This window comes from Pogona vitticeps, chromosome 4, assembly GCF_051106095.1.
Source record: "Pogona vitticeps strain Pit_001003342236 chromosome 4, PviZW2.1, whole genome shotgun sequence".
NCBI lineage: Eukaryota > Metazoa > Chordata > Lepidosauria > Squamata > Agamidae > Pogona > Pogona vitticeps.
Window position 1 is genome coordinate 53,811,469 of NC_135786.1, and position 18,691 is coordinate 53,830,159.

The 18,691-nt window shown below is 39.8% G+C and overlaps 1 protein-coding gene across 2 annotated transcripts in view; it reads left to right on the plus strand.

Moving 5' to 3' along the window:
• Positions 1-18,691, plus strand: part of NUDT3 (nudix hydrolase 3) — a 44,244-nt gene that overhangs the window by 14,281 nt on the left and 11,272 nt on the right. The window contains exons 2-5 of one of the 2 annotated variants that reach the window (XM_020796046.3): positions 6,955-7,065; positions 9,119-9,163; positions 9,408-9,492; positions 9,643-14,065. In XM_020796046.3, coding sequence (XP_020651705.1) covers positions 6,955-7,065; positions 9,119-9,163; positions 9,408-9,492; positions 9,643-9,677 — 276 coding nt within the window. In that variant the 3' untranslated portion in view covers positions 9,678-14,065. Of the gene's footprint in view, positions 1-6,954; positions 7,066-9,118; positions 9,164-9,407; positions 9,493-9,642; positions 14,066-18,691 lie in introns of those variants that run through there. The other variant, XM_020796037.3, reaches the window with a different exon arrangement.

An 18,691-nucleotide genomic window follows, 5' to 3' on the forward strand; every position in this document is an offset into this window, starting at 1 on the left:
TCTCCTTTGATCCCCATTTCAAAAGGGGGATCCCGGACCGGAGGGTTCCAGTTTTTTCCAGAGAGCTCTTCTCTGGAGTTGCTGGCAGCACCGCAACAAAGCCCCGCCTCCAAAATACAATTGAATAATTAAAAGCAAGTGAACATTAAATACTATTGAGCCCTAAGAAGGCATTCAGGGATTCAATCAGGGCTGTTAAAAGAGATAGATGGGTTTTTAGCTGTTGGCAGATGGATAAAAGAGAGGGGGCCAGCCTGATCTCCTGATTCCATAACCTGGGAGCTGCCATAGAGAGGGCCCTCTTCCATGTCCCTATCAGCCATGCCTGCACTGGCAATGGGACCTGATAGGAGTACCTCCTCTGATGATCTTAAACCCTGAGAAGGCTCATGTGGGTAGTTTTTGCAGTTTACTGTTTGGGCTGTGGGAAACTAGTCTGGTATTTGTCACAACTAAAATGTAGAGGAGAGGAATAGATGGTGAAGAATAGAGTATGAGAGTGATGATAGTACTCTTTTAATGAATAATCTACAGGATGCTAAAGGAAATCCTTTAAAAGAGAATAGAGACTTTAGTTACCAAGTATGGCAGATCAAAGTAATGATTATTGGGAAGAGATGCCTCCACCAAAATGATGGACTTTGAACTTCCTGCAGATGTGTAATATTCTCTAGTAAAATAGATTCTTTAAATCATGAAGGTTTGTATGCTAAGTATAATGTTACTAATACCAGATTAGAGACTTACTACTAGCACTGCTGCAACCTATTTTACTTTCAATTTTCCCACTCTAGGTAAGAGGATAGAAGTAACTTTTCTGTGGATTCATTAATATTTGGTACTTTTTGTAAGTATTACCTGCCCAGCAGAGTCACTGTAGTTACAGAATTACTGTGGCCTTTATTGCAGTGATTTCCCCCCTGGCTTTTCCTGATGCAGATTTGGGACATTACAGCCATGCAGTAATTTGCACAGTTGCCAGTCTTATTGTATTTCATGATTGTGATATTCTTTTATTCTTCCGCTAACATTTGAAGAGCCACTTTTTAAGGAAGGCTTTTAATAACTATGACTGAGTATCTGGATGCTGGTTTTTTTCTAGGTTTTTAAAAATTTAAATGCTTTTAATTAATTCATGCATTTTTAATTATTGTACGTTTAATTCCTTATTATATCATAGGATCTCAAGGTGGATTATAAAGATATATAAAACAAACTAAAATTAAACAACACAAAATTAATTTATAGAGTCATTAAAAACTCTTAAGTATTGCACTAAAACTTATGCAGGTGTTGATTTTCAACTGTCTAATAAATGTCTTGACTTGGTGCCAATATTGACACCTGTAATCTATAATCTTATTAGTACTACTTGTTTCAGCATCATGAAATGCCTTGGGTTGCCTCACTGGGAGAAAAGTTGCCTACAAATTAAACTTCACTCACCCACTCACTCAATGTTACCTAGGGACCAGAGGCAAAAGAACAACAACAGAAGGGGAATGTTGCTCTTCTATGGACTCGTCCCTGTGGGTTTTGCCATAAGTCTCTGGCTTGACATGAGGAAAGAAGATGCACTTAGCATGTTTCTCCTTGTGTTGTTACAGTGCATAATACCATTGTTTTAAGTGAGTTTTTACAGACTGCTGTGCTAGTGTAGGTTGGACGTGTCATCTCTTTTGGCCCAAGGCAGTTGTTTTTATTAATACAAGAAAAGAAACTCCTCTGTTGAGGCCAGAGACAAGTCCTTCCCCCCTATTTTGTGCCAAAGGAGGTTTGTGTAGACTTGTATAGTCTTTTGCTTTATATTAATCTAACTTTCAGCTTATAATGTACTAGTAAGATTGGAAAGTTCAATGAGTTAGGCAAGAGATTGGGAGTTCAATTCATCACTGTGCCTCTAGGGAGAAGAGCCAGCCTATGTAGCCTTGGGCGAGCTGCATGGTCCCAGGATACCCCAGAAAAAGGACTACTATTGAGTATTCAAAACCTAGAAACCCTGAGAAGGGTTGTTGTAAGTGAGAATTCATCTGAGAACATGTAATTATTATTATGCAGCAGTAAAAGTTATCCCAGAATAAGTGCTGCTTTCACAGTTAAGGTGGTGTTCCCTTTAGTTATTAATTACAGTAAGAACTGCAGGTATTCAACTAGTTATTTTTCAGTGCTACTTGTTTACTTTGTCAGCTACTGCTGTCTTGAGAATAATCTGTGTGAAAAGTTGGCTTTTTTCTTTTAACATCACTCATTTAATGTCAAGCCTTCATGTTGTCACTTGGAAACGGCTGAACTCTTTTAAAGGACTTTTTTGATTAGAGAATCCTGAAAGAAGGATTTTGCTGTCTATTATAATTGTTCACCAATGAATGCGAAGTGGCTGTGTTTGAACATTTCAGGACTTCTTTTGCACATTTGTCTTGGAAAAGAAAAGAAGCAGTCAACTGTTTTATAGTACTAATTGAGAAATCTAAGATGCCCTTACCATATAAAGCAGTGACAAGAATCAGTTACTGAAAAAAAAGTACAAATATGCAATTAATTTTCTGAGGTTTTTTTTTACTTTAACGATTGTTTGAAGGATCTGTGAGTCACCTTGGTCCCACCACCTGAGAGAAAGGAGGCATATAAATGTACTAAACAAATAAGCAAAGAAGATAGCAGTCAGCCTGGGACAGAAATATCCTGCTGTGATGTTTTGTCCTGTTGTTTTTCAGATTTAGGTAATAAATTATTGGGGAAAAGACTGTTGTTTATATTTACAGAAAGAAATAAGGCTTCCAAGCTTTTGAGAGGTTCTTGAAATGTGGCAGAATTCATTTTTATTAGTTGCTGACCGGTCTGCTCAGCATTTTGTTTTGTTTCAGAGATGTTTGTTATTTTGCCACTAACCATACTAAATTATATAAACGTGTATTGACTATTTCAAGTATTGCAGTATGTTACTGTTACAGAAAAAGTATATGTATAAATACAGTTTCTATCTTCTGTTAATAGAAGAGGTGAGGCTGGTGGGAACAGAGGCTGGACCTTTTCTTTTGAAAGTCTTCCATTTGTGGAGCTCTTCTCCAGTTGTGGAACCAGAACATTGACCATTCTTGGTTAAGCTTATGCACCTTGTCCCATGACTTCATATAGTTCTATTTGATGTAATATGTTTTGAAGCATTAGAATACCTTTGAGGGCAGGGAGTTTCTAGGTGGCTTTTGAATGATTCTAAAAATATTAACTTGCTGTTTTTAGTCAGATTGCTTTTTTCTGTTCTTAATGTGGTCTATTATAATGATCTAAATTCTTGCAAAGTATTAGCCTTGGGTGCCTTCTTTAGGTTGAATGGCAACTCATTAAAGTACATGCAGATGTTGTTTTGTGCTTTGCAAACTGTGGTATCATAATGTTTTAGCTTTGATGTATGTTAATGATGTTCCCCCTGAACTTGAATTATTACTAGATAATAATTGAGTCTATTCACTCTCAGCATTGGGTGCTTGGGTGCTTAAAGTTTTTCTGCCTTGTTCAAGTTGTCTATTTTCTGTATATTTTGGGTTTTAGTTTGTTAGCAGTCCGTGATTTAATAGCTTGTTTGCAGTATCCTATTTGAACCATGCTTCCTCTTTAAGAAATTGTTTCTATTTTAAGCAAGCTGGGGATGTGTAAAGAGATCACCGACACAGTGCTGCCTTCTTGAGCTTGCTGTTCTTTGTTCAATAAAACAGTGCTCTTTGTTCTGAGTGCCAGCATCAGGTGGTTGGAACAATTTTGGAGTAGAGGAAAAGCAAATTTGGCCTAGCTGGAATGAATGTATTGGCGTGGGTTCAGATTCTGCCTCTTTCAGACAACTGGTTGGATTGAATTGAATTAGTAGAACTTGCTTCAAGCTGAACTCATTAGATTTTAAGTCATTACTTGATTGTCCCACTTATATTGTTGGGAGTTAAGCTTAGTCTACAGCCAACTACATGTGTTCCAGCATGGTTAGAACGATGATATGCCCCTTCTTGTATTTGGACTTTAAACAGCATTCCTTGAAAGAGAAGGAATTTTTAGACACTTTGATATAATTTGTCTGTTAATATTTGGAATGAAGAAAAAGCAGCTTTCTATATTTCTGTTGCTCATATTACAGTAGTTCTTGTGAAATCTGAGTCACCTTTTCAGGTTTGATTGGCCCTTTCTAGAACTTCCTGTCCTCCCCATGCAGAATGTTGTGGTGGACTGAACATCTGCTAAACAGCTATGCCAGTTGAATGTGACCATCCTGTCAGTGTCAACACTTGTGATAGGAAGTAGTTGATGTATTATATTTGTTTAGCAATCCATTGTCCTTCTTGTGGAATGGACTTGTTCATCTTTCATAAAGCTGATTTCTTCCTGATTTGACAATCAATGTAGGGATTGGTTCATTTGGGGTCTTCCCCCCCCCCCAAAGTGGCTTTTCCAACAAAGATGTGGAGCAAATGATTAGGTTCCCCTTAATTGTGGGGAAAACAGAGTTCTTCTAGAGATGTTATAATTTTAGAAAATCCATAGTCGGAGAAAAATACATTTATGGCAAAAGTGGAAATTCTGGAGGCAATTGAAATACAGTATAGTATACAGTACATATACCATATAGACATAGGATTTTCAAAATTTGTTGGCTTCATCTGCAAGTCTGGAAGAATTTCCCCAGCTTGACTTCTGGGGGCTTTAATTGAGAAATCAAACTCCTGACAGTTGTTTCAAAGTCCTTAAGCTAATAATTTAAGATTCCAGCAGCCATTTCCATCCTTTGGAGAAGACAAGGGAAATGGGTTGGCAGGGCTAAATTCTGTGGGAGTTGTAAGAGGTTATGGGTGTGGCAGTCTTTGCCCACTAGGTTCTGTACAGGAAGCCTCTCAAAAAACATACCAGACCCACAATCCCTTGTGGTTCTCACAGAGTTTAGCCCTACCCACCAATTTCCCCTCACTTTCCACAAGATGAAAATAGCTGTTGGAATTTTAATTCATTAGCTTAAAAACTTAAAAACATCTGTTGCGACTTTGATTTCTTAAAGACCTCAGAGGTCTGGCTGGGGGAATTCCTACATATTTCTGGCAGCTGTAGTACTTGACTCTCAAAATCCCATACCTGATACCATACCTATTTCCATATCAAATGTAACCTTATCCTACAGAAGTGCTGACATAACATGCTTCATACATAACTTAGTTAGCCTAGGTAATTACAGTATTTGGCATATTTATGAATGTTAAAAATTCCAAAAAAGCCCTTAGTTTCATTTAAGCAAACTTATGAATAGATGCTGTGCTAAAGAGAAAAATGGTGAACTGCACCCTATCATTCCAGTCTTCACTGCCTAGTGAAGGCCTACATATATGCTTATCTCACCAAAATGGCAACACCACTAGGAGTAGAAATGCTTCTTAGATTATTGTTTGTGTCTACTATGTGGACAAGAATTTATTTTTCTCCAATTTGTAGGCTGTCTTACACACAAATCTCTGTGTTATCCTGTTCCTAGCATTTTGAGAAAGTAAAGTCTTATCTTTAAAAAAACAAGTAACTCAATCTGAAAGAGAATCTTCTTTATTAAGAGTGTTTTTTCTTGGTTCCCTAAAGTTTTGTTGTTTTGATTTGGAAAAATATGTCCAGGGGTGGGACTGGATCCCCCCTTCCTGAACTTTTTACTTGTTTTCCAAGCCTTCCCAGTAGCAGACACTAGACTAACATATGTGAATGCTGTTAAAATCACTCTCTTAAAACCACTTTGTTACTGGTGTTGTGTCTCATATCTATTCCTTATAAGGGATTTAATCTATGCTTTCTTTTGGTTTTCAAATAAGTATGATCACTATTGATATTTAATGTGCTTTGTGGAATAGGCTGCTTATTTCTAGTCTGGGTTTTTAAGCTTTCTGCTGTTGACTTCAGTCTGTCTTCCTTTCCAGTAAACTGTGTGAATAGGGAGGGGATTAAGAACAGATGAATTTAAGAAAGAGTGAGAATACTCTTAGAACTTAATTGCTTTTCATGCATTCCCGGGTAGTAGCATACTTGCATAGCAAGATTACTGTGGGGGGGGGCAGAAGGACATCTCATTTCACCCAAATGCCATCCCCTCTGCCATGGAAAGGGGAGAGAAACACTGAGGCACAAGAGAGAAAGAGTGTAAGGGAGAATCTGGAGAAGCCATCTATGGCAGAAGTAGGAGAGCAAAAGTTAAAAAAGAAGAAGGAGGGGTCAAGAAAAGAAATTGTTAGATAAAGATGGGGAAGAATAAAAAAGGGCAAGGAAAGTAGAAGAAAAGGCAGAAAAAGAAAGAGGGAGGGGTAAAGGGGGAATGAGCAGAGAGGGAGAGGGAGAGAGAGAGGAGATGGAAGACAAGGTGGTGACACGAGGAAAGAAAGAGAAGTACTGCCTGAAGATTGGGAGTTGGTGTCGGTGGAAAATCCCTGGACCAACAATTGGAAACAGCTGATGATTTCAAGAGAGAAGGTGGAGAAACATTGAAACTTCTACCCTCCAAGGAAACCTTATTAGGGAGAGAGGGAAAGCAGAGAGTGGTCTCAAAAGATCAGAGAAGAAAGGACCAAGATAGAGAGAAGAGAGAGGTGGAGGCATGGAAGGTACAACCCACCCACCAGAGAGGTCTCACACATGGTGGAGACTCCATTGAACCCATGAACTTTGAGATGGGCCTCCTAAATACTGGGGAATTCTGGAGAAATTTGTTTGACAAGTTTCTAACCCCTTCTCACTATTGAAAGAGGGGGGAAATTGACCTGCTTAATGTTGCAAATAGTTCTTTTGCCAACCCTGAAGGAAAAATGGAATGTTTGGAACATCCTCTAGTGTTGTCTGAATCTCTGGAAATTGGAGAGGGGATCAGACAAGAACATTCAGAATTATATTTTGAAGTTTTGTAAATGTAATTAATATTTATATAATCCTGTGTTTTGTTCTCATTGGTAGGTTCTCTTAGTGAGCAGTAGTCGTCATCCAGATAGATGGATTGTCCCAGGTGGTGGTATGGAACCTGAAGAGGAGCCCAGTGTGGCTGCTGTGCGAGAAGTTTGTGAAGAGGTAAGTCTCCAAAACCTGGTTGCAGTTAAACTGTTGCTGCTGTTAATGGATTTCTTCACATTATTCCTTTGCTTTCTGCAAACACTGCCTCTTGGAATGGAAGCCAGCAGCAATTAATTGAATTAATAATCTTATGTGTTTGTTAATATACATTTGCTAACACTCAATAGAACTTGTCTCTTTGCCCAGAGACATTCACCACTGATCCTAAAACTTTTTTAAAAATTGCTAGGACTACCCCAGTTTTTATTTTCCCAATAATTTCCCATGTTACAGAGACTCTGATCCTATATTCCTCTCTTTGTTTCTTTATTTGCTTTGGAAAATGCTACACTGTGCCATTGAAAACAAAATCTGCTACTACCCTGTTTTCCCAAAAATAAAACTTAACCTGAAAATAAGCCCTAGTCTGATTTTTCAGGATGCTTGTAATATAAGCCCTACCCCTAAAATAAACCCCAGTTAGGTGAAACCCTGCCCTCCACCACTGTGCAGCAATGTAGATTTTTGTACATGGAAAAAATAAAACATCCCTTGAAAATAAGCCCCAATGTGTATTTTGGAGCAAAAATTAATATAAGACCCTGTCTTATTTTCGGGGAAACACAGTAGATTTTATTTTTTCTGAAGAGAGACTTTGAATAGACTCAATCTCCTCCACATATTAGACAATACACACTGTTTGGCTTCAGTTGACAATTGTAATTTAATTTAATTTTAATTTCTCTCTACTTGTAATTCACTCTCCAACTTTGCTATTTTTCATGATCTCTCTGAGCTGTTCTGCACCAGAACATAGCTCCTCATAAGCATCTACAGTGGTGCCTCGCTTAGCGATCGCGCCGTTGAGCGACAAAATCGCTTAGCGACGTAGTTCCCTATGGGTTTTTTTCGCTTTGCGATGATCGTGGGGAAGCAATCATGGCAAAGCAACCCTTTTTTAACAGCTGATTGACGGTTTCAAAATGGCCGCTGGGAAAACAAAATGGCCGCCCACTGTGTTTCCTCGCTTTATAGGCACCGAACATGGCTGCCCCTATGGAGGATCTTCACTTAAAGGTTAGTTTTTTGCCCATAGGAACACATTAATGGTGTTTTAATGTGTTTATATGGGCTTTTTAATATCGCTTAGCGATGAAATCGCTTAGCAACGTTTTTTCCGGAATGGATTAACGTTGCTAAGCGAGGCACCACTGTATAGCTTGCTGGGAACCCTATCCCTACACCAGTACGCATGTTTAGGCAGGGTTCCAATTAGAGATGGGCATGAATTGCTGGTTCAGTGGTTTTTGCGTGTTCATCCTGGAGGAGACGAGATAGGGAAGCCAGGGTGCTGCCTGTGAGTGGATGCCCATTAGAGGAGATGGAGCTGAAAACCACCAAACTCTTGCCTGAAAGATGAACCAGCATGAGCTGTCGAACTGGCAGTTCATGCCCATCTCTAGTTTCAATTGATATTCTTAGTTTCTTTTTGTCTGCTGTAGCTACAACTCAGGATCCTGTGTGCTTTGCCCAAGACAAGAGACAAGATAACTTGCAGCCAGCCTCTGTCTTTTCAGTAAAAGAATTTTTTTTTGGCTCTGTATACATTGCTCAGATGCAAGCATCTAGGTGAGCCATTGTTTTGATTGCGCTTTTTGAGTTACATTATTTTGCAAACAGCAGAGTGTTAACTGGGACAAATTAAGATGTGTTTCTTACAGTACTTCCTTTGCAGCATTTGTCTGTAGGTGTTAGAATTCAAAATAGTTGTGACCTGTTTTAGTTTGGAGGTAATTGTTTTAAAACTTTCATTTGTGGGTATCAGGTCCTCCAAGGAATCTATGGTCTACAGCTCTTTGTATGTGTGCGTGTGCGTGCGTGTACATTTCAGTGATGATGTGCCACCTCATACTCTCCCCCAGCTGTTGTTTATAGGCTTTGAAAAAGATATTGGAAGGTCTCATCATAAATCTCTGACACCATGTGTAGTATGGCCCATACTGAAATAATAAATGCGCTGAGCTGTAGCTAAGAACTTTAATTTATTTCTCTTTCTTTGAACTTCTCATAGGCTGGAGTGAAAGGGACATTAGGAAGATTAGTAGGAATTTTTGAGGTAAGTATAGAAATGGTGAGTGATTATAAAACTTTATTGTCATGATAATGTAGATATTGCAGGATTAAAATTAATGTTTTATTTTTTTTGTTTTCCTTCGTAGTTTTACATTCTGTTTTTGAAATATCATTATATAACCTTTATGGAGCAGTGTTTTGAATATATTCCTGCTTTATTCAGTAACAGTTTTTGCAGGCATTGTGTATCTTGCAACAAGTTTTAATATTGTGTTTCCTCCTCTCAGAACCAGGACAGGAAACACAGAACATATGTTTACGTACTTATTGTCACAGAAGTACTGGAAGACTGGGAGGACTCTGTGAATATTGGTAAGACATATGATTGACCTGTATTGCTGATTCTCCCTAATAAGGCAGCAGTCGAATCTGTATTAAACCAGTTTTTAATACATATATTTTTTGGAAATTTTAATTGTAAAAAATACACTGGGCAGTTGTTTTCATATTATGTTTTTACAGAAGAGCAACCTTCAATTTGTGAAGAACATTTGTGAAGCTCCTGAAACACTTTTATAACACTTTTAAAACTTCTCTGACAGCTGGAAATTCTTTCTTTCATAAAAGAAATAGATACCCCCTCCCTAGTTTTCATGATTGCAAGGTACCTTTCATAAAAATATTAGACAACCAGACATGGTAAAAATCCATGTTTGATATGTTGTTCAGTTGAGAGGAGCTGTATCAAGACTGCTGTATAGGTTTTTCATATTGGAGAGGTATAATTACTGCAGAATTAATATAGTGATTTGTTTTAGCACCTTTCATACTTCTGTAAAACTGGTAAGCAAATTAATTTGGCATGTGGAATATATATGTTAGCTGTGGTCTTAGCAAATCATCTTTCATTTCTGTGCATCTGAAGCATTTGTAACTAAGACAACAGACTGTTTTACTCATGGTGCGGAACAACTTGCACGAACCATCTATTTACAGCGGTGCCCCGCTAGACACTTACCCCGCATGACGTCGAAATCACTTAACGATGACTTTTTTGCGATCGCTATAGCAATCGCAAAACGATGGTTCCAGTGGGGTTTTTTCGCATGACGTTGATTAGGAGTCTGCTTCGCGAACCGTTTGTTTGCTATACGATGATTTTTCCGGTTGCGCAAAATGCCTTCCCTCCCTTCGCAAAATGGCTGCTTTCCGGAATCCTGCTTCACATTACAGCGATTTTAAACAGCTGATTGGCGGTTTTCTATGGGCAATCTTCACTGGACGATCAGGTATTTCCCCCATTGGAACGCATTGACCAGTTTTCAATGCATTCCAATCGTTTTTTCCCCCGCTTGACAATGATTTCGCTTAACAGCGATTTTCCTGGAACGGATTATCGTCGTCAAGCGGGGCACCACTGTACCTTGCTTTCATGCCCGTATTCTTCTATTTGGCTCTAGGGTTCTGAATTTCAAATTAATAGAATTTTTTAAAATCTCCCTTGCTTTTAAGAGAAACAGTTTTGACAAATGAATATATGCCTCCAAGGCATGGAAATGGTAAGGTAAGGGTCCTGCCTTAAGTTGTACACCCCGTAAGTTGTAAAGTTGCTGTGCAGAATTGTTACTTATTATGTTAATTTATAAGATGAGCTTTGGGATATCTTGGACTTAATCACATTCCTCTTCCTTGCAAATTCAAGGCAATGTTAAAGCTTGTATCAAAATGTTTAACATGGACATATAAATATGATAACACATTGATAACACATTGAAATAAAAGAATTAGAATGTCCATTGAAAAGTTGTGTCTTTGGGACTGGGGGATATTAGTGAGGATTATCAGAATAATGAGAGAAGCATCAGTGAGACTTATGTGAAATGGTGAAAAGATAGGATGGGGGACTTCAGAGATCATTTTATTTTAATTGTCTCTGTGCTATCTTCGTTGGAGGCAGAGAGATACACAATAAAATTTAAAAGATGCTGAGTAAAAAGCAATGTCAAATTAAAAGATTAGAAGTAGTATGTTAAAAGAACCAAAACTTTAAAATCAGGAATGATGGAGAGAACCAAAATGTAAAAACCTGGTAGAATGCTTTACCTGTTGCTTAAAATTTTGTAAAATGGGTTTCAGGTAAGCCTTTTGGGGAAGAGAGTGTTACCATAGATAGCATATTCATCATAAGGACATCTGACTGAGTGCCTGACCGATGATCTCAAGACACAGGTGGCCTTATAAGACTATAAACATCCCTTCGTATATATGAGGGCTGGGTTGGTATCCTTGAGACATTAGTGTGAAAAACATGAACTGTTCTCAGAAACATATGCAGCTAGTGCAGTTTTTTTAAGCACTTAAATTGACAATACAGTATGTGTTTCTTATTTACAGTTGCAAATAGAAGCTTGATAGGTGTTTAAGTAGCTGTATTTTCTGGACAATATTCAGAGGTAATCCCCTTATTATATAGTAGTCAGTCTTGAATGTTACCAGTGAATGGACCCTAATTAATTCCATCAGAATACCCAACATTTCTACCACCTGTAAATGAAAAAGAAATTGGATTAGGTGACAGCTTAACACATGTTCACCTGGCAGGACAAAGTTCCAAATAGAGTAGTCCTAGAACAAGCTGGAATTTTTAGCATGTATACATTACTGAAACAGCGACGTCTATGTTGGCTTGGGCACGTCGTGAGAATGGTTGATGGTCAGATTCCAAAGGATCTCCTGTATGGAGAATTAGTGCAGGGAAATCGCCCCAGAGGAAGACCACAGCTGCGATACAAGGACATCTGCAAGTGGGATCTGAAGGCCTTAGGAATGGACCTCAACAGATGGGAAACCCTGATATCTGAGCGTTCAGCCTGGAGGCAGGCATTGCATCACGGCCTCTCCCAATTTGAAGAGACCCTTATCCAGCAGGCCGAAGCAAAGAGGAATTCACAAAAGCAGCTGGAGCTGCACAGGGGACAGATTGTATTTGTCCTCAGTATGGAAGGGATTGTCACGCTTGAATCGGCCTCCTCAGCCACACTAGACACTGTTCCAAGTCCTCCAGAGCACGTTACCATAGTCTTTCGATACTGAAGGATGCCTAACTAAACTAGATAACCTCTTAAAGTGGTTTCATGTAGATGTTTAAAAAGCATAGAGGACACAATGAAACCTTATAAAACCTTATATTATAAATTCCATGGAGTTGCACAGCAGCTCTGCAACAATATCTTCTGGAATCAGACTCCTCAAGGAAGAGTGGCATGACTGGAACACTATGCTTATAATCACCAAATCAAAGTGTCTATGCAGAAAGATTGTATAGTAGTATGCAACCTTTGACCCTTTCAACTACAACTCCCGATAGTCTTAGCTAGTATAGAAAATAATAGGGAATGAGGGGAGTTGCAATCCAACAAGATCTGGTTAGTAGTTGTAGAAGGGGTAGCTGTGTTAGTCTGTGCAAGCATTATAGGTGAAAACAGAAAGAAAGGATTTTTTAAAAAGACAATAACATGGTGGCACTTTAAAGACTAACTTTTATATTCTTTAATGTGAGCTTTTGTGAAGAGGTTGTCTGATGAAGTGGACTTATCCATGAAAGCTCACATTAAAGAATATAAAATATAGTCTTTAAAGTGCTACCACATTTTTGTCTTTTTTCTACTCTTTATTTTTATTTTGTTTTCACATAAGATCTGATGAGTCACCCCTTTTCAATGGAATATAAAGCTTCTGTTTTCTGGGTATAGCACTCGGAAGTCGTTACTATTACTTCCTTCTCTTCTACCATTTCCTCTTTCTGGGACTGTACGGCTTATCTATTGTTTCACAGGAAGCCTCTTTTCCCAGGAGACACAGTGGGAAATCTAGTTCACAGCCTGTGACTCTGCAGCCAAATACTTAATGCATTGAGCTATCCCACCAGCTTAAAATTAAATTGAAATAATTTATGTCCTATATTTCATATAGCATTTTGAGGTTGGCTGACAAAATTGCAGAAGTGAAATAACGGCAGTAAATGAAACATTTAATCTTTAATACATATCTTGGGTAAAAGTGCCAGTAAAGCAACATAACAGAAATTATATGGAATCCAAACCAAGGATTTAATGTTGGATTTCATCTTATGAACATCGGAGATGCATCACAACTCTTGTTAGTTGAACCATCCACAACAAGTATCTCAATCCAGACAAGATAAATTTTCCGTTTATAACTATTCATCCAACACTATGATGATGATGATGATGACGATGACGATGACGATGACGACGACAATGACAACATTTCTAACCCCAAGCAGTTGTTCATTATTTCCACTGCCTCATCTGAGTCAGATCAGCATACTGATAGCAAATCACCCTAAATTTTCCACAAGTACTCCCTCACAATAGGCCTATTACTCCACGTTAGCTGACTGAACCTTGTCCCCTATGATGGCATATAATGCCTTTTATTCATACATTCATATTCTTGCCCATTACTCTTCCAATTCTTTTCTACAAGCACTTGCTGTGTCTGAATGTCTTGTCCGACAGAAGAAAAAAAGTATAAAAACATACATAAAATGTATTGCCAGTGCATTTTTCTCTAAACCATATTCATGTACTCTGTTACTTATTTTTCACCCTTTGCTCTGTTACCCCTAAAAAAATAATATTCTCTTTGCCATAAAATAAATGGCTTTTATTTATTTATTTATTTATTTATTTATTTATTTAGTTAGTTAGTTAGTTAGTTAGTTAGTTATTTGATTTATACCCCGCCCATCTGGCCTAAAAGGCCACTCTAGGCGGCTGTTTCTTTTGTTCTTTTTAAATTGACCTAGAGGTTGGTATATTTGCCAAATAACATGGGGTGCAATGTACAAATCTGGTTTAGGTAGCAGAGGATCCTTTTACTTGAAGAGCAACAGAGAAGGCAGAAGAAATTGATTCCAACGAAAGGATAAAGATAAAGAAGAAATAAAAGTTAAATAGTTTGAAAAGTAAATTACTATTGATTCATCTAAACAGGATTAAAGGAGGGGAGAGAGATGGACAGGGAGACATGAGGTGGTAGTAAATCTAGGTTAGCTGTGCAGTGGTTTCTTCGCATTGGAGGTGAAAGGGGAATGTACCGTATTTTTTGCTCCATAAGACGCACCCCCCAAAAATGTGTGTGGGGGAGTCTGTGCGTCTTATGGAGCGAAGGGCGGCGATTTTGCCCGCGCTGGCCCCGTGGGGTAGAGCGTCGCAAGGGTCCCAGACCCTTGCGCCGCTCCCCCCCCACAGGACCAGCGTGGGCGAAATCGCCAGCTTCCAGATGGGAGCGTCGCAAGGGTCCGGGAAGGCACACTCAGACCCTTGCAGCGCTCCCTCCATCCCCCCCCCACGGGGCCAGCGCGGGTGAAATTGCCACCTTCTGGCAGTCTTTTGAGGCTTGGGAAGCTTCAGAAGACTCCCAGAAGCTGGCGATTTTGCTCCCTCTGGTCCCGTGGGGATTGGGGGAGCCTCCCAAGGGTCCGAGTCTGCCTTCCAGGACCCTTGGGAGGCTTCCCCCACCCCCACCCCCCACGGGGCCAGCGCGGGCGAAATCACCACCTTCTGGTACTCTTTTGAGGCTTGGGAAGCTTCAGAAGACTCCCAGAAGCTGCCGATTTTGCTCCCTCTGGTCCCGCGGGGGTGGGGGTTGGGGAGCCTCCAAAGGGTCCGAGTCTGCCTTCCAGGACCCTTGGGAGGCTTCCCCCACCCCCCATGGGGCCAGCGTGGGCGAAATCGCCACCTTTTGGTACTCTTTTGAGGCTTGGGAAGCCTCAGAAGAGTCCCAGAAGGTAGCGATTTCGCCCCCTCTGACCCCTGGGGGGTGGTTTCTCTAAAGGGTCCTGGAACATACCCTAGGGCCCTTTAGAGACTCACCCTGCCCCCCCAGGGGTCAGAGGGGGTGAAATTGGCACCTCTAGGACTCTTTTGAGGCTTGGGAAGCTTCAGAAGAGTCCCAGAAGGTGGTGATTTTGCCCCCTCTGGCCTCTGGGGGGGGGGGAGGCTGGGTGAGCCTCCAAAGGGTCCTAGGGTGTGTTCCATAAGACAGACCTCTCCATAAGGCTCACCAATTTTTAGGAGAAGAAAACAGATTATTTTTTTCCTGTTTTCTTCTCCTAAAAATTTGGTGCGTGTTATGGAGAGGTGCATCTTATGGAGCGAAAAATACAGTAATGAAATGGAAATTGAAGACAGTGAAGAAATTGGCAAGAATGGAAGAAGCACAAAATATTGCAATTATGAAAACAAAGGACTGATAAGGCAGGATGTATAATTGTAATATGGAGATGGGTGTGAGGGTGAGAGTTCTTTGAGTCAGGATATATCCAGAGGAAAAGCAGGGGTGTCTTGGTCATAGCAAAACTTCATCAAGCAGAGTGTGCTGGATGAAGAGTGAAGTGATAGACTCCTGAAATTGAAAATTCAATGAGTGAGTGGGGATGTGTATGCTGCTATCCTGAAATCAGACTCAGTTGATCTTTCTTGAAGAACTTTGGAGAAAAAAATTTGCGTCATACCAGAAGGAAGATTTGCATGTTAATGCAAAAGTAGAAGGATTTTCTGTTTTCTGAATAAGGGAGAGTAGATGGTACGTTGCTGAGCTCAGATCATATCAGTATGTAATTGATAAGTGATGCCAATATTATCATGCTTAATTTAGAAAATGAGGAACATTTGGATTTAGTGCGTTCAGCATTTCCCAAAGCAGTGTAGAGATAGTTTTCCATATGCCAGTGAGACCTGGAAAAGTGTCCTGTTCCAGTTTATTGATCCTTGCTAGACACCATTTCCAGGGTTTCCAGTGGGAACCTGGAAAGCAAGATGATGATTTCCAGACAAATAAGGGGCAACAGAGATGCTTTTCTCTTAATATTGTCCTTTGCCAAAGTTCGTGAGTATAGATTGTCCATTTCCAGTTTTCTTTCCTGGTTTTGCTTTATGTAACAACACTTAATATACCATTCTTCATGTAACAGGTCCAGGACAGTTCACAAGTGTATGAAATATTTTTAAAATCTTAGTAAATCTATACTTAATTGCAAGAAAAATGGCTTGAAGATATCCATAAATAGACAGCAATACTATCCTGCTTCATAAATCAACCTAAAGTGCATGGTGAACAAGTACAGTGGTGCCTCGAATAGCGAGCGCCTCTATTAACGAAAAAAATGAATAGCGATGTGGTTTTTGGGGCATTTTTAAGCCTTGATTAGCGTTTTTCCTATGGGCGATTATCGGATAGCGATCGTCAATGGTTTCAATGCATTTCAATGGAGGAACCGTGGTTCGTGTTTGCTACTTTTAAAGGGTTTAAAGTTAAGGTTTTCTGTTTGAAATGTTTGAGATCGTAAAGTGCAGTTAATAAACCCTTTGTTAACCCAATTTGACCTTGTTCTGACTCTTTGTTAATTTGTGGTTGATTTTTTTTCACCCTTGAGATGCATTGAATAGGTTTCAATGTATTTCAATGGAGGAACCACTCTTCGTGTTCGCTACTTTTAAAGGGTTTAAAGTTAAGGTTTAGGGTTTGAAATGTTTGAGATCGTAAAGTGCAGTTAATAAACCCTGTGTTAACCCAATTTGACCTTGTTCTGACTCTTTGTTAATTTGTGCTTGATTTCCCCCCCACCTTGAGGTGCATTGAATAGGGTTCAATGCATTTCAATGGGGGAACCACGTTTTGAATAGCAAGGTTTCCTATGGAGACAACGGCAATTCGTTCCAATTGGAACGGATTAGCCGGCTTTCAGTGCATTTCAGTGGGAAACCACATTTCGAATAGCGAGGTTTTTAAATAGCGATTTTTTTTACGGAACGCATTAACCTCGCTATTCAAGGCACCACTGTATGTTCCATTAAAGAGCTGAAAATAAATGATACTAGCACCAGCCAGTATCATTGTACAGTGGACCCTCTGCTTACGGAATTAATCCGTATTGGAACGGTGGTTGCAAGTCGAAAAGTCTGTAGGTCGAATCTCCATTGACCTACAATGCATTGAAAACCGATTAATCCCACAATTGGAAGTTTTTATTCTATTTTTGTTCCATTTTGGTTTTTTTCTGGTCTGTAAGTCAATTCTCCAGCTGCAAGTCGAATCTAAATTTTGCGGCCAGAGAAGTCTGTAACTCGAAAAGTCTGTAAATCGAGCTGTCTGTAAGTCGAGGGTCCACTGTATCATCTTTGATACAATGGTACTGGCTGGTGCTACTATCAATGTATCAATGATACTGCAAGAGTCCCCTGGACTGCAAAGAGAACAAACCTATCCATTTTGAAGGAAATCAACCCCAAGTGCTCACTGGAAGGACAGATCCTGAAGCTGAGGCTCCAATACTTTGGCCATCTCATGAGGAGACTCCCTGGAAAAGCCCCTGATGTTGGGAAAGTGTGAAGGCAAGAGGAGAAGGGGATGACAGGACAAGATGGTTGGACCATGTCACCGAAGCTACCAACATAAATTTGACCAAACTTCGGGAGGCAGTGGAAGACAGGAAGGCCTGGCATGCTCTGGTCCATGGGGTCACGAAGAGTCGGACACAACGACTAAATAACAAGCACACACCCCCCCCCCCCGAATAGGTGTTACACAGTCACAGTGCCAAAACATGGGAAATTGTCACCTGTGTTTTCACATAATGTCTTACAGATACTTGAGAAAAGTCTCCCCTGAAGGTATTGCAAGGCATGAGCAGGCTTTTCAGATATTTGGGTTCCAGCCTTTTAGGACTTTGAAGCCAAACACCGGGATCTTAAACTGATGTGAATAAGCAATTAGCACTTCTTACAGAATTGGTGCGATGCACTATTTTGTACTACTTACAATTCTAGCCACTACCTTCTGCTTGGGCTGAAGCTTTCAGGTCATCTTCACGAGCTGTCACAATGTACAGCAATTAACTGTTACTCTTTCGGAAGATCGCCAGAGCATGAACCATTGGGGACAGACTGTCCTTATCTAGAAAGGATTGTAGTTAGCAAACCAGGTTTCCATGTTCCTGGCTGTCCCACGATGATACAGAAACTGGTCCCTGTACTTAACAGCCTGTAGTCATGTTGCATATCCACACATCCTGCATATATCTTTCTAGTATGCTATTCTTCCCACCCAAGATACAAACATACAAGGAAAGCAAGATAATAATGGTCAGCTTGGTACCTATAGATCCCAAAATTTTCTCATGAGTCCAGTGCTGTTACTGTTCTACAATTGAAGAGGATTGGGGCTCAAAGACCAGTATAAAGTGTAGGTGCATGACACCTAAATTATATGAGCACAGTAGATGGGACTGTACAGTATTGTTCTACCTACAGTGGTGTCTTGCAAGATGAACGACAAAAACCCACAAGATGAATAATTTTTGCAATCGTGTTGGTGATTCGCAAGACGGCTTCTTCTATGGCCATGTTTCACAAGACGATTTTTTTTCTTGCAAGATGAAAATAATTCATTTGTCTTGCGAGGTTTTCCATAGGAATGCATTGCAATGCATTCCTATAGGAAACCGCTTTTCGCAAGACGAAAAATTCGCAAGACAGCGCTACTC